This window comes from Ixodes scapularis, unplaced genomic scaffold (assembly GCF_016920785.2).
Source record: "Ixodes scapularis isolate PalLabHiFi unplaced genomic scaffold, ASM1692078v2 PGA_scaffold4__175_contigs__length_147842914, whole genome shotgun sequence".
In the NCBI taxonomy this organism is placed as follows: Eukaryota; Metazoa; Arthropoda; class Arachnida; order Ixodida; family Ixodidae; genus Ixodes; species Ixodes scapularis.
This window is the reverse complement of record NW_024609879.1, coordinates 44,654,707-44,670,835: the sequence shown is the minus strand read 5'-3', so window position 1 is coordinate 44,670,835 and position 16,129 is coordinate 44,654,707. Positions and strand designations below refer to the sequence as shown.

The 16,129-nt window shown below is 43.1% G+C and overlaps 1 protein-coding gene across 1 annotated transcript in view; it reads left to right on the top strand.

Moving 5' to 3' along the window:
- The window catches only part of LOC8029197 (venom metalloproteinase antarease-like TtrivMP_A), a 60,162-nt gene extending 44,406 nt beyond the window's left edge, over nucleotides 1-15,756 (top strand). Inside the window, exons 11-14 of the mRNA XM_042293227.1 lie at nucleotides 3,523-3,687; nucleotides 10,714-10,879; nucleotides 12,157-12,261; nucleotides 15,522-15,756. Coding sequence (XP_042149161.1) covers nucleotides 3,523-3,687; nucleotides 10,714-10,879; nucleotides 12,157-12,261; nucleotides 15,522-15,647 — 562 coding nt within the window. The 3' untranslated portion in view covers nucleotides 15,648-15,756. The remainder of the gene's footprint in view (nucleotides 1-3,522; nucleotides 3,688-10,713; nucleotides 10,880-12,156; nucleotides 12,262-15,521) is intronic.
- Nucleotides 15,757-16,129: the final 373 nt, after the last annotated feature.

Genomic DNA, 16,129 nt, shown 5'->3' with positions numbered 1-16,129 from the left:
AACATGCATGTCCGTGGGAGAAAGAAACCTCGATATCCCAGTGACCGTTCTATCCTGTTTTCACAGGTTACCAAAAGCTTCATTGAGATTTTCGGGCACCGCGTTGTTGCGCATGCACTTTCAGATATTCGGCATTTACCATTTTGCTTTTTTTTTAGGTGTTAGGCAGACATTATAAGTTTTCGAACTTTTTCCTGTTCTCCAAGTTCATGAAGTTTTCAGTTAGACTTTCGTTGCCTGGACAGCAAACCACGAAAAACACTCGCCCGCAATTATTAGTTTGGGAGCAATATATCCGATAAGCTTAACAAATATTACAAAAAGGACATTTTCTTTTTTTATAAAGCTGATAAATTTTAAAAATAATGAATTGATATATATGTTACGCATGATCCAATAACTTCTATATGAACAGAAGAAAAAAGATCGGTGAGCTTTTCTCCGCTTACGTTCAATTGCCGGTGAGCTTTTCTCCGCATCCGCCGGTTTTGCGGTGAGCTTTTCTCCGGTGAGCTTTTCTTCGGGATTCTTTCCTATATATCTTTTGGTAAAAATTAAAAGAAAAATATCGACCGGACGCGGTCGTTCGATCCTATGTGAAAACGTCCAATACAGAGAATCCGAGTCGATCTGAAATCTTTTTTCTTTTAAGTTTCTTTATTTTCTACGCGTTGTGCGGCCCTCCATGGCGGCGGATCTATTGGCGCTCACAGGGGGCGCAGGTTCAGGTTCTGCCGGGCCCTTCCTCCTATATCATGTTACCGCCAAGGTTGTAGGCTCATCTGCTTGCAAAGTTGCTCCGGTTGCTTCCTTTACGTCGCGTAGGCGGAGACGCTACACGTCGGCTCTTGAAACAGGCACCGCGAAGCATGTTCCAAGATGGCGAACCTCGATCGCTCCGGCCCATGGGCATTTTTGGGTCGGTTGTACGAAAATGCATTAGGAGCTTTCCCTTCAAAACTACCGTCCACTTCTGTGCTGTCAATTTGTCTTTTCCTTACAACCACGTAGCATTTTTACGCTTTTTAATAATAATGAACTTGTGAAAAATATGAATGTGCACTCCCCATTTATGGGGAGTGCACATCAATTTGGCCATATTTCTGGCTTTATAACTTCAAAGACACACACATACTGCATTACGTTTTTTGCAGATTCGTTTAGTACATATTATAAATGTTAATTTCGGAGAGTGTGAAGAAAATTAAAGATGTCCTTTTTTAAAAATGATTCTCAAAATAAAAATAAGGCATTTTAGTTAAAAGCACCTGTGTGAGTAAGTCTTGTAAACTTCTCCCGCTAACCAGGGCAATGATATTTCATGCCCAGTTGAACTATATGTAGGGCAACACGCTGGCAAAATTTTAAGACCTTAGCTTTTATAGATACGGAGAAAAAAAATGGTGAATCCAGATCGTTATTGCGCAATGTGCCTTGTTTGCGATGTTGTTTCTCAAAATAACAACTTTATAAGTTGGTGATTAATACTCTTTGTCAATTCTTCCTGTGCCTAATTTTTCAATAATCTTTTCTAGGCCCGTAGCTAGAACAGTCTTTTTGGGGAAGCCGCCCGAAATGTGAACATCGCGCGATACGCAGAACGCGCACTTCACTGAGACGGCGCTTACAACTTTTTTTTTGTGTCGCAGACAAAAGCATTTTTTTTTGTAGAAAACAAAGATTGGGAGGGGGGGGGGGGATTATTTGTTTGGGCATGACGCCAGCAAAATATTTTTTTTTCATCAAAATTAAAAATGGTCACCGGACATGGTTGTTCGATCTTATCTCAGAACGACCGGGAACTTTCTCAAGTGTTATCTCGGAGGCGCATAGTGGACTACACGCACTTTGAAGCCACTTGCATGCAGACTTTGTGCACCATGAAATCGCTGACGGAGATTCATTGGCGGGCGCAGCAAGGTGAAGAGGGATGCGCAAAGGACTTGGCTACAAAACGAAAACGCCCACCCAACCGCCACAGAAAAACAGCTGCCATTTCAGAGCGGCCGACTGGCAATTCAAGCACCAGTTCATTGACAATCTGCTCAGGGCAGTATGTGCTTTGTGCGTTTGATCCTGGTTTTGGACGAACCCAATGAAAAGCTTTGTATATACATAGCATTTAGAACTCCTTTCGGAAATGAAAATATACATAGTTTTGTTTTGCCTACTTTCGGATATTTTTGGTCTCAGTCTCAAAAGCATGCTAAAGCCGTTCCTAAAAAAAAAAAAAAAAAAAAGAGTTAGAGGGGAATTTTAGATTATTTCTATCCCGTGAATCTGAATACAACTTTCGTTTTCCCCGGAGGTTTAACTAAACGTGATAATACAGGAAAAACCTTCGACCGGTCATTGCGTCCTACCCAGATCTTTCGGCGGCCAAGCGCGTGTCGTTCGCTTGTGCAGCGAGTGCAATTGCAAGCTTGCCAGGCATACGCCTTTCCATGAATGCGTATGAGGACGCGTTCGTCGCTGCGTGTGTGTGTTATGCAAGCACACTTTCTGGCTGGCCGCTATTGCGAGCGAGCGCTGGCTGGACTGCGGTTTACCAGGTGTGGATTGTGATTTTTGTAAAAAATAGAAACCCTCATATTCTCCCGCACTGATATCAGTCGTGACGTGTTTTGTTTTACCTTTTTGAAAATAGCAGGGGTACGCGTGCATAGCTTTGATAGACGCTGAAGATGCGGGAAAACAAATATTCCGAAAACCCTGAAAATGACGTCACGCTCCGGGAAGGAGGGCCTTCGGCGGTACTTTGAACATGATTTTCTGCAGCTTGCGTGCATGTCATTGAAAAATAATCCCGATATTCGTGATCCTAAAGGCAAAATGAGACGACATAAGAAATTTTTAATCAAAGTTTCTTATGTCGTCTTATTTTGCCTTTACAGTACAGAATTGCTTTTGTTTTCCTTTAATTTACGTTTCTATATCACCAGATGAACTGCGAACTTCAGCAGGTGAACTTTGTCCCATATATGTGCGGTATCTTCATTTATTGCATGAACCATTCTTATTTTATTTTTTTAGCTCTGAGCTTTGGCAGTTTAGTGCCTTGCTGTCACCGAGAGCATGCAGCTGCCGTTTGAATGGGCTAATATAATTAATCATGTTTAAAATGTAACGACCAGTTAGCATGTCGACCAAATTGCTTGCTTATTTGTCTTTTGACGTGTGCAACACAAATACAATATAAAAATAACAGAAATGAGGAAATATCGCACGTGTCAACCGACTCTACTCGACTTAACAAAAAATATGGTTCTTGCAGTTCACCGGTCAATTAGATCGTAATTAGTAGCTGAATTAATAAGAATTCGCCAAGTAATATTTTCTGGAGCATCTCATTATATCTGAGGTTCAGCAATCTTCAGTTCCCCCTGCCTTTTTTAGTCTTCTAGCCTCACACAAATGCGGGTTGTCACCCTACCACATTAGTAACAACCCGAATTTCGCTTATGCTTAATCTGCAGTCTACTAAGGTAGTGTTTATTTAACAAAGTTGTTTTGATTTGGCAGTCTTGGAAGTGTTCATGACGGAGATCAACCCATCTATGCCACCGTCGGAAAACGAGTCAGCGGCTGTAACGCACGTGATGAATATACTATGGCGCCTGTCGCTGGCGGCAAGAATTTCGGGAAATTCTCCACCTGTTCCCTGAATCAACTGTCGTCCTTCGCCGGGTAAGCTGTCAGCATGATCACCTCTTCAGAAGTATATTACAGTGCACTCTCAGACTACAGCACTGAAGCTTAATTACTGGAAGAGGGCGACAAGACATTGGCGATACCTATAGTTTGTTTCACTTGAAAGGGACACAACAAACATATTTGTTAAAACAATCAGGTTGAGACACGCGTGTAAAAAAAAATATTACGCGAAAAAAAATCTTTTGACGCAATATTGATGGCCGGAGATTTATTTTAAATTCTGCGCGCCAAGTCCATCACGTCACGGACTGGTCATACAATCTTTCCACCTCAGCGAGATGGACAAGCCGATCCAGCTCTCTTCCATACGGCCGAAATGCCGAAAAAGAAAACAAGTGAAAAGGAGGTGACTACCAATTAAATCGCGTCTCGCGCCGTCAATATTGCTGTAATTTGTTTTTTCGGGGAAATTGTTTTTACACGTGTGTCCCAACCCGATTGTTAAAAAGGCATATGTTAATTTTATTTTCAATGGACCTTTAAGTCCAGACGCAGCCGATGATGCGAGCTTATGGGACAATTCAGACAACGCCAAAAGCATCCCATCATAGTGTTCTTAACGTTTTTGTTGTGTTCTATCATCACCGGAATAATCACAAACAAAAAGCCCCAGTGATTTGCGCTTTTAGCGCTGCGTCTGTACTTAAGCTGAAATAAAGTATAGCAGAGCCATTTTGCTTGCGTGTCGGGTGTAGCAGCCGACGACGAGCAAGCATTGCGCCAGTCGTTTTTCATGAATATGTGCAGAGCTCAGCTGTGCCACCATACCTGAGCATCGGCCACACTGGCGTTCAGGGCCACAGTCGGACTAACTTCCTTTTCACTATTGATTGAAATTAAAAACACAGAGCCCCTCCATGCCATGGAGGAAAGAGTCGGAATTATCTCATTCCCAGTAGGCCATGCTCGATCTGCCAGCGAGCTAAGAATAATTTGATAAAATAAGGAACGAAAAGTACTTCTCATGTTGATTTTATTAAACACCGCGTACGTCGGTTCGTAGCAGTTGCCAGACCCTCGTCGAACACACAACCACTGTAGGCGCAGACACACGAAAATCTCAGTGCTGAGCTATTTTCGTTGACGTTTTCATCTCGAAGACACGATTAAATCCAGGCTTCAAGCCACTCTTGTAGGTTGTACCACATAACACAGTCACAGAAATAACAGACATATTTTTATGGCAGGTTAGGTTAGGCTTGGTTTGGTTAGGTAGGTAGTGTGTTTTGCAGATATGGTGCTTTCCTTTTCTCAAGCGGCGGATGTTGTTCCCGGCGCTGCCTCGGGTGCTCTATGTGCCAGTACCTTTCGAGAGCAAACCTCGTCCCTGTGATGTCGTACTTATCCCAGTGGTGCATCCAGGCACACAATCGCGGCTCCGGTCGCTGTTCTTTATGTTTGTTTATAACCATGTTTCCCCTTCTCCGAAATTTTGTGCCCAAACCACATTTACGGGCCACAGCTTACTTGTCGGTTCCTGCAGAGGCATCGATGAAGCAACAGGAGCAGCAGGGGATGGTACGCAGTTGTCGATGCGCTATCTACCTTGAAAGCGCAGTAGTCGCTGTGACGGAGAGGTCCCGTCCGGCAGAGGCGTTCTGCAACACGGGAGTAGTATCATAGCCAGGCGCGTGAATAGGCTGCTTTGTTTGGCCTTATCTAGGCCATCCTTTATTTCCCTGACAGCTTTCTCCGCTAACCCGTTAGACTGAAAGTTTTATGGTGCGGTGCGCAGGTGTTCTAAGTCAATCCCCAAGAAAAATTGAGATAAAAATTCTGACGTAGGTTGAGTTCCATTATCCGTAACAATAGTCCTTGGCATTTCGAGATGGCTGAAGAACTCGCCCACTACGGTTATAGTTGAATCTGAGGTGGCGCTCCTCATAAAACAGCTCTTCTCCATTTGGGATGAGAGTCCACCGGTAGAAATATCATAGCTTGACCTATAGGCCCTGCAAGTACAAATGCACACGCGACAACCTTTTGTGTGTTTCCGGACACTTCACAGGAACATTTGCACGAGGCACTGATCGTGCCTGGACACACGAACTGCAGTGACGGGAAAGATGCCCGATCTTACCATCCAAGCCTGGCCCCCAGAACAGGGTTAAGCAACCGCTTTTATTGCCGAGGCTCCCTTGTGAGACTCGTACAGCATTTGGTAAATTAGGCCCCGTGCTGCCTATGGTCTACCACTAGATTTCCGGAATAGAGCAAATCGTGAGCCTCGGTGAGTTCCAAACACACACAAAAAAAGATTACACTCGCGGATCATCGCGTTCTAGTAGTTTTGGCCAGCCGTACAACTGTTAAGGTTTCGCCAGTGAGCGAAATTGATCCTGGTTTGTTAATGTTTGCAGTTACTTTTCCGAGAAAATCCTCTCGTCAAGTTGATTCACTGAGGGCCGGTTGCACCAACGCCGCTTAGCGCAAAGCGGAGCTTAGCCGGGAACCTAAGCTAAATTTCGGTTTCGTTCGGTTGCACCAAAATCGCTTATCGCTAAACCTAGCACTAAACTACGCCTATCCTAAGCGCTCAACATTTGGCGCTTTGCTTTTGATTGTTTCTTAATCCTGGATTTAAAACATGGCGGCTGGTTTGTGGCTGTCGACGCGGTGGCCGAAATTAGTTGTACAAAGTGTTTTAGGCTAGAACAGCGTGAGAGTCTCGGCAGAATGACCTTCGATTGTGACAAGGGTGCAAAATATTTTCGCGTGAAGTGTTTATCAACCCCTGTTTTCAAGTTGGCTCTCCACTTTCAGTGCGTGTTAGCCCTAACCGAGATACATACGGAGCTGTGGGGCTCACGTCTGTCTTCCCGTTGGCTATCCTGTCAACGAGCTTATTCGTATATACTTACTCTACTGATTTTCGCATAACTGTAACGTAGTGCTATTTACCACCTTCTTTATTTCTACTTGCAACGCATATCGTTCAATCCGATCAGCGCGTTGAATGGTGACAGTAAATCATCTCGGCGATCAGCTGAATGTCAACACTTCTGCCGTTTGCATCAGATTGCGGCGCTCTTAAATTATAAAACAGCGAAAAGTCAATTTCTTTTGTTTTATGAGTTTTGAGACAATCTTCGGTGAATTTTTCTTGTCTCGCGAGTAGAATCTTGGCTTCAGAAAACTGTAGCGTTCCATAACCGTAACTTTTCTGGTGGTCGCGTTTTTTAGGAATATTTTGCTTTATAGCTTTCATTCGTGGCGACGACGACTTATATTCGTGGCGACGACAACTCGACGACTTATATTCGTCGATTTCCGGGCATTTTCGCAGCTGCCGTGGCGAGTTCGTCACTGTTTTGAACTTCATCGGTCTCAGGCATGACTTGATGTTAGTAGTCATCTTACCTGCCTACTTACTCTTGATGATGTTTTGTCTTCAGCGATGTAGCGAGTAAAGCGTCCTTCTGGCGTTCGGTGAGATTTGGGGCCCCCGATGGCTCCTTTATTTCAAAATGTGAGCACGAGAACTACTGTCACTGTCAAAATATTCTGTTATTGACCGATAATAAACACACAATCACAAACGTGAAGAGCATCCGTGTTTATTTAAAGCGTTGACTCCTGTAGTTGGAAGTTAAGCGAAAAAAAGATTGAATTTGGAGACCTTTAATTCCTTACTCACCGAAGAAATACAGCGAAAAGCAGACGCAGACTACAGCAGGTTTTTTGTTTACTTCTCGAAATTCCTCTCCGCCAATCGTATTCGTTCATCTAAGCGATCCCTAGTTCGCTCTGTTTGCCCGTACATTCCCTAGGCAAATCCAGTGTTTAGTTAGGGGCGTGTCTGTAAAGCCGGGTTTACGTTGGTGCAACTGGAATTTAAACCCGTGCTTATCCGAGCTCGGTTTAGCACGCTAAGCCGACTTAAGAAAGAGCCGCTTTGGGTTAAGGTAAGGGACGTTGGTGCAACCGGCCCTGAGAGCACATATTCCGCTAGCTCGCTTGTGTCTAGGGCTGGGCGTCGATTAAAGTTTTAACCCGATTAATCGCCACCCTTTAATCGATCAATTAATCGATTAATCGGTCTCGTTAATTGTCCATGCAAAATATTTTTAGCAAGTCAAAAATTAATATTTGTTTTCTGTTGTTGCCTTTGCTGAACATGAGATAAAGGGCCTAACACACAAGTTTTATTTTGAATCAACCTTAATGTGTAGTTAAGAACAGTTCGGAGGCACTCACACATTATTACTTCAGCTGCATGAGGTAAAAGGTTCGGTGATATTATCCGGCAGGAGCGACCTCCTTTGATTGTTCGCACTATAGTCTCTCTCTGCTGCGCTAAACGGACACTGAAACGCTATTGAAGTGGCCGGGAGACGTGTAACCATCTGCACTTTGTCAGGAGTTACAAATCTTCCCCCTACAGTTTACTTTAGGCTAAATTTTGACCTAAAGTTTGCCCTTCATAGAGGTTTTCTCGTCCACGTCTGCGTGGTGAAAGCGTTTACTTTTTACTTTATTTTAATTCGTTAAAATATTACCGATTAACCGGTTAAAAAATTAATCGCGATTAAAGCATTAATCGATTAATCGGTAGGTTAATCGACCAAATGCCCAGCCCTACTTGTGTCATTGTTGGTAACCTTTACTGGGAGGAGGCTTAGTGCGTTGGCTTTCTGGTTCTGAGCCCCGGTCTGTACTCAATTTTGTACTGATAGCGCTCCATACTGGCCACCGCCATCACGGGAGTTGCGCATTCTTCCCTCAACAAACCTACCAAGGGCTTGTGATTCGTTACGAGAGTGAATTCTCATACCACCAACTAGTATCTGAACTTGGTCACCCCAAATGATAAGGCTAAAGGTACAAGCTCCAGTTTTAAAGAATTTCTTCCTGCCTTTGGCAGTGTCCCCGACCTGAACCCGATTTGTCTGTACCCGTTTTCGACATGGTGAGACAGCACCACGCCAATTTCATAGAGGGACGTGGCACACTCCGGACATAACTTTTGTGACGGATCAAAATGAGGGAGCACATCAGCCTTCTGCAGTATCTGGTCTGGCTTCTGAAAAGCGTCCTCCTTTGTTTCGTCCCAGATCCAGCTCTCATTTTGCGGAAGATTATAATACAATGGCGCCAGAAGAGTAGCCGTGTTTGCTACAAACTCGCTGTAACACGTCAAAAGTCCAATGGAAGAGCCGAGTCGGCTTACGTTCGTCATGCTCCTTACTTCCATTAGATGTAACAATAGTCCTGGCTATTCCATGATGTCTGAAAATCTCGGGCCCTGCGGTCATAGTAGAATTTTGCGGTCGCGCTCCTGATGGTGACAGACTATCGTCTGCTGTTTTCATGATACTGGTGGGGCTGTGGGGCGCTGGATTAGTTACCACCCTAAGAGTGGAAAACCAGGGCGAGAGACTGTCCTTTGCTGAAATGAGGGTAGGTCGCCACCTGGTTAATTGGATAGTTTCCAACTGCTCAGTCGGCGTTTTTTGGTTTCTGAGCATTGCTTGCATTACGAGCAGAGGTGGTGACGTCGTCTGCAAGTGTTCCACCTTTCCGCCCGCTTTCCTCCTCTCCACGCGAAAACGCAGAGCTTTCGCACTTGCGATCAATCGGCACAGGAGGCGTCCACTATGAAATTGCAAACGCTCACCGTGTCATGAGTTGCTCTCTCTGTTAAATATAGGCTCTCTGGTTAACGCTGGACGCTTCAGTCAAAACGGCTGCTCAACGGGGAAAAAACAGGCATATTTTCTGCATTTGTGTATTATCTTTGACCGCTAATCAGTGGTGAAAAACTAAACTGGCCGGTTTTATTTGCCAGTGTAATGCGACCATCTGAGGATAATATGATTAAATCTTGCCACCTGCTCATCACTTAGCGCGGCACAGGAAATCCATAACTTAGGAATATATACGCAGAATCGTAACATTCGTAATTGAATTTTACAAAAAAAAAAAAAACGCGTTTCTTTCTTTCTTCCTTTGAAATTTGTTTGGATGTTTTCAAATCTCTGTGGGCTCTGTCTAATCGACTGAATTGAACCTGAGAACTGCTAAGGATAGATAACTGGGAAAGATCACTGAAAACTACGTCACTGGTCGACTGGCGCTTGTTAACAATCAGTGAAGCGGCGAATAATCGACTACATCTTTAGAGCTAATAAGAGCTGGCTGTAGATATTGCCGAACACTTGCAATGTGGAGTTTGCACAGAGTGCTGTGAGTATTACCAACATACGCGTGTGTGCGTGTGACTGTTAGGCGTGGGAAACTCTCTCGGCGTCCGATACGTCAAAACACAATTGACGTAAACGACAAAAAAAAAAAAAACTTTGTTGTGGAGGAATGTTTTTTGTTGGTATGAAATATGATACAATACACTCGATCACAGTCCAATCAACCAACGCTGGTGGTCGCTTTTGCTTGGGCATCGATCCTGCGATAGGTTCAGTGTCCTTGGCGGCGCTGAACCTATCGTAGCTTAGCAATCTTCTCTATTACATGATTTAAGTGCGTGCCCAGGCAATGTAGGCTCGGAGCAACTAGATGTCGCACACATTTGAAAATGTTCTATAAGGGATAGATATTTCTATAGAACATACAATGGCCTTTTGTATGTTCGGAACGAAGCGGTCGGTAATATTTGAAGAAATTACTGAAAAAGTACGAAAGAACATAAATATTATTGGTGACTTGGGGAGTTTTGATCCTATTGGTATATTCATTGTTTGGAACATAATTAAACACGTTGCTTCACGACAGCTCAGTGCCGTATGGTTTTTACTTTTAATTCTTATTGCCTTCTTAACAGCTTCATTAAAACATTTTTTTTACAAAGTATGAACTCGATGACGTAGAATTAATTTTATACTTTTAGGCCATGGCAGAACTAGCATTTGAAAGTAAAGGCATTCTGCATTTTACTGCCACATTTCGCCAGCGGACCAGGACCGTAAAAATTATATTGCTATATTCAAGAAATCACAAATATTCGCTACCGTTTTCTATGACATGCTGTACTTTTTTCCACAGGACATTATCCCAAAGATGCTTTAACATTTCGGTGTCCAGTACCTTCACAATGCCCACGAAACCAATTCCGGGCACAAAGTGGAACCCGTTTCCGGGACGAGCCTTAGACAAAACATTCTACTGCAAGAGCTTATACGCAAATTCATGGCGTGTAACAGCACGTGACGTAAGGAGCACGACCTTTGTTTGTTACACAAAATACCGATATTAACCACTGTTTTCATTTTGACTGCGCGTCATTGTTGCAGAGGAAAATACTTATTTCTTAAAAAAAAGGAGACGTTTACGACTCCCTGTAATGCCAAATTAGAGCGCAGCTCTTGAAGAGGAGGAGGGCATGGTACGGAGAGAAGGTTATGCCCCTCCTTCTCCTCCGTACTCTCTGCTTCTCCCTCCTTCTCCTCCTCCCTCACCCCCTCCTCCATGCTCTTCCTCCATTCTCCTCCTCTCATTCCCTTCCATTCTTCCTCCCCCTCCTTCCCTTCCTCCTTGTGATGTCACTCGTGGCCTTCGTAACGTCACTCGTAACCCTCGTGAACGCCATGACGTCACTCGTGACCCTCGTGACGTCACGTGTGACGCCAAATTGGGAAACGTCCCATGATGCAACACGCGGGTCACGATAGTCACGCGCGTTGCATCATGGGACGTATCCCATAACGCAGTGCGCGGGACCCTTCTGACGTCACTCATGACGTTATTATAGGAAACGTCCCGTAATGCAACGCGCGGTAACGCCGACGGCGACGGCGACGCTGCTCAAGCCGGAAACGGGCGCTTAAGAGCTGCGCTCTACAATCTCTAATGTTTTGTTGCTTTTTTTTATAGCAGCTTATTCAACCACAATTTTGTGAAAAGAGGACTCTTACGTTGCTGAATATTTTAAGAAAAAGCAAAGCTTCGCCAAGAAATAAACACTGCACTCAAATTTGAGATTGGGTCAGCGGTTTTTTTAAACCAGAGCTTATTTAGTCACTCTAGCAGGACGAAAGTGGTATTTTGAATGGATGGATGGATGGAGGAATAGGCTGAATCCTTCATCTGAGACGGCGGCTTGCACCAACATAAAAGCTTTAATTAGGTTACTACTCAGTCTGGTAGCCTAAAGCATAAAATAAAAAAAAATGTATGAAATCTTTAAAAATCATTCCTGAAAGCAGGGTTTTTTAAAACACTTTGCAAGAACAACGAAAAAATTATAAAAAAGCAGCGAGATTAGGGAGTTGAGGAAGAGGTCCTACAGAAACTAATGCTCATAATTGTGACTTTTTCAAATAACAATGTAGAAGTAATTAGTGCGGTTGTATGATTATTTTACCATTAAAAAGGGCAAAATGAAACATCACCTTTAGGTGATGTTTCGTTTTGGTGTCTTATTTTGCACCGTTTACACATCGCATCACGCGATTTTAATTTTGATATCTGCCTGTTTTTTATGAGTAGCACCTTGCCTACGCGCCTCGATGCAAGCTACTATGCTGCCCCTCAGCTTACGGAGGGTGCTACGTTCACGACATGGTGGATGGAATGACATGTGGCGATCAAAAGGTAAGCGCCATACAGGAAATTTCCGTGCTCTGTGCATTAATCAAGCTTCGAGTTGGTTCCCGATAGCTGACAGTGTAGGGTGTTCTCCGCACTCTGAGTTGCTACGTAAAGCATGTCATAGAATGAGATTCCTTCCCCTTTCCCCCTCCTCCTTCCCCCCCCCCAAAAAAAAAAAAAAATTCCCGGGGAAGGTGATTTGTACGAAAATATGTAGAGGCAAGGAAAACATACGTGGAAAACAACCTAAATAAAAGGAGCACCGAAACACAGGGGTGTCAAGTGGAAAGAGAATGACGCTAACGACGGTTCCTGGATTCGGCATAAAAATACCGTTGGCTCTAAACGATGAAAAACGCTTCTGTGCCGCTTCTTCCGCCATTGTATATTGGCACAGTAGGGGTGCTTTTGAAGAATGTATGGATCCGTAATATGCAGACCTAGCGTACTCTTCCTCTCCTTAGGGAGGGCGAAGCGTCGAAACTACGGTCCGCCAGGTCCAATCACGATGCATATACAAACCACATGATATGTTGCACTGAGGTCTGTGCCATTACGGCGAAAAATAATCGTGGTTTCTGTCTGGATCGTGATTTGTCCTGGCAGCCCATAGCTTCGTCACTTAGTGGATCTTGGGGTAAAACGAAGTATGGCCCAGGACCCTTGCTTAAACTTAGACAAATTCCTGGAAATGTCTTCTTCAACATTTAGTACTGAAATATCATTGACAAGAGCAACCAGTGTTGCCCTCCAGCTTCCATTAAGTCTCAGTAGCTGGCGAAATTCGATCACCACGAAAGAGTGATTTATGGAAGCAAGGTGTTTCTAGATTGAGGTGCTTTTGTTCAAGAACGCGTTGCACTTTGAAATAATGAATTATACTTGTTCTTTCAATCTGGCAGGATCACCAGCTTTAATAATAAAATGTTTAATTGTTAAACAGAAAGAAATATAAACGTGTAGTATATATAAAACTCTATTGTATACAAGTCTCGCAATCTCTTATACCAGTGTATGCAGGATTGTATACGGTTAGGAAGCCGTTAAAATTAACTAAGTAATACAAAATTGGCAGCGACCTTTCCTTTTAAAGTTTTATAATGCATGAAATGCACTGTTTAAGACGGGGTAGTTTTTTTTTAATTTGGTTGTCGTTTCTGATTTAATGTGTCTTTAGCCCACATGACGTCAAGTCACGTGACATCAATTTTACCGCCAAATTGAGCAGGGAAACTGAATTGGTGCGTAGGTCGCATGACATAGATTGTTCCGCTAAATTTGGCGGGACACCTGAATTTGTCTGAAGTGCCGTGACGTCAGGTCACTTGGCATCAATTTATCTGCTAAACTTAGCGAGAAAACTGAGTTCGTGTATAGGTCACGCGAAATCAGTTGCCTCGCTAAATTTAGCGGAAAATGAACGGACGAACGAAAAGACAAAATTTGCATTGGTGGTAGTTTTAAAAAGCATTACATACTTTAATATCCCTCTCTCTCTTTCTCTATAGATATATGTATAAAGTATAAAGGTCAGGTCACGTCGGGTTACCCTACGTAAATTTTCCCGCAAAAATTAGCGGGAAAACTATCATGACGCATTTTCCACGTTACGTCAGGTTACGTGACATCAATTTCCCAGCCAAATTTAGGGGGAAAACTGAATTGGTGCTTTGGATACAAGACGTCTAGTAGCGTGACATCGATTTCTATCCTAATTTAGCGGGAGAACTGAATTGGCGTATATGTCATGATACGTCTATTTTGCCGCCAAATTTAGCCTATATACTGAATCGGTGTATACGTCACGTAATATCAATATTTCCGCTAAATTTAGCGGGGAAACTGAACTAGTACTTAGGTACCATGACGTCAGGTCACGTGACATCAAACTTCCTTCTAAGTTTAGCGGGAAAGCTGATTTTGTGTATAGATCCACGTTACATCAACTTCCCCACTAAATTTAACGGGGAATGCATAGATGCACACACGGGCGGAAAGAATTTTGGAATTGAAGGTAGCGTTTATAAGGATTTCACATTTTAATACCAAGTTGATTTCGAGTTGAATACGTGAAAAAGAAAAAAAGAAAAAATGAAAACGAACGTTCCTGAGAACGTTGAAGTAAAAATGAATGGGAACGGGGTAATTGGAAGAGAAGACCTATTATAATGAACAAGAATTTAATGGGCTAAAATCACATGTCATTTGACCCGTAATCTTTGATGTACCTTAAATAGCTTGAAACATCTGTTTCTAGCTATTATTACGAAGTCTTATTGGTATGACTGTATAGCATTTCAGGTTTTGGTATTTGAATTGCTAGATGGTTTGACTTTATTTACACACCAAAAAAAAACAACAAATCCCTATATTAAACTTCGGCGGTTTTGACCGTCACTTACGTAAAAATCTCATGAGTTCGCATCCCTGCAGAATAATCGGTCAGCGAATGACGGTCATCCACCGACGGAGGGCAAATGAAGAGGCCCGAAATATGCTTTGACCTAAAAGTAAAATCTCTGATGTGACCCTGGCCATCACGTGTCAATCGCATTACGTCAAGCTGTGGGCAATACTTTTTTCTTGTTTTAATATAGTTTTGCAATCATCATTGGCCCTTTTCCGTTCGTAGATCGCAGTCATTGGTTTTCTAAATGCCCGCTGTAAACTAAGATTCACGTGCATCTTAAAAAAAAAAGTAGTCAAAAATGAAAATTGTTGCTGGTTAGAGACATTTCCACTTTTATCCAGGCGGACACTTTAAATATTATTAGAATGATAATTTGAAAAGAGGAGCCCCTGCAAAATATTGATTGTGAGATCAAACGTGTTCTGCAGCATCATGTCAGCAGCATTATGTTTCAGTGGCTTCCTTTCAGACCGCTTGGCTGTGAATCATGAAAAATTCATTTTTTTGTGCTTGATGTTTCAGTACACAAATTAGGCACGCAATTGTTAAGAACTTAAGGTCTGGGACTACACAGGCTTATTTTTGGCTTATTTTTTTATAATCCCATTATTTACACAAGACTACATTCGGTGGTTTTAGATAGTAAATAGGACAAATGTAATAAAAAAGTAACTACGATTTATATAAAATATATGGTAGCTAAACAATAGTCTAAAACATATCTTGAAATAATAACGCTTGTGTACAATAGTCCGATTCATGCCGTTTGACCGAACTGACAAAGAGTTAATACTTTTCGCCTGTTACAACCGCTGGCTGAATCTCTGCCCGCGGTCCCTTTACCTTTATGCAGGTCTGTATGAGACATGTGTGCGCAAGACCAGGCGAGCATCCAGCGTCACCACCGCGGCGGGCGACCACAGCGACCCCGACGCGTAATTATGGACGTTATTATTACTGGGGACGTCGAAGTGGCTAAAACGTGTCCACGTGATTAGTGCAAGTCGCAGCTGTGAACGAAGAACCAAGGTCAACCCAGCAGTTCGCGTTTCGATGTGCATTGGAAATAAATGTTTTGGATTGCACTACTTTACCATCCAGCACGGGAAAAACGGCTAAAGTTAAAATAAATACGATTTAGTTGCCACAATTGTTACCCACAACAAATAATGGAAGCCACTCGTTGTGCGGTTGCTAGGGGTATGAATATCAGTTCACTACGTTTTTGGGATAAGACGGATCAGGCGCTAAATGAAAGTTTGCGCCTGTCCTGTCTCACTGTCTTGTCGTATTCGTGTATGCAGAACGTTACCACGGAATAGGTAGGATTTATTTTGTTCCAGCCATCGGCGACTGGCTGGTACTGGCGATGCTCAAGAGTGGCTCCACACTCGGATCCCGTGGCATGTGTGTCCCGATCGCCGTTTTTAAGCACCGAGTCAATAAAAAAAGGAAACAAAT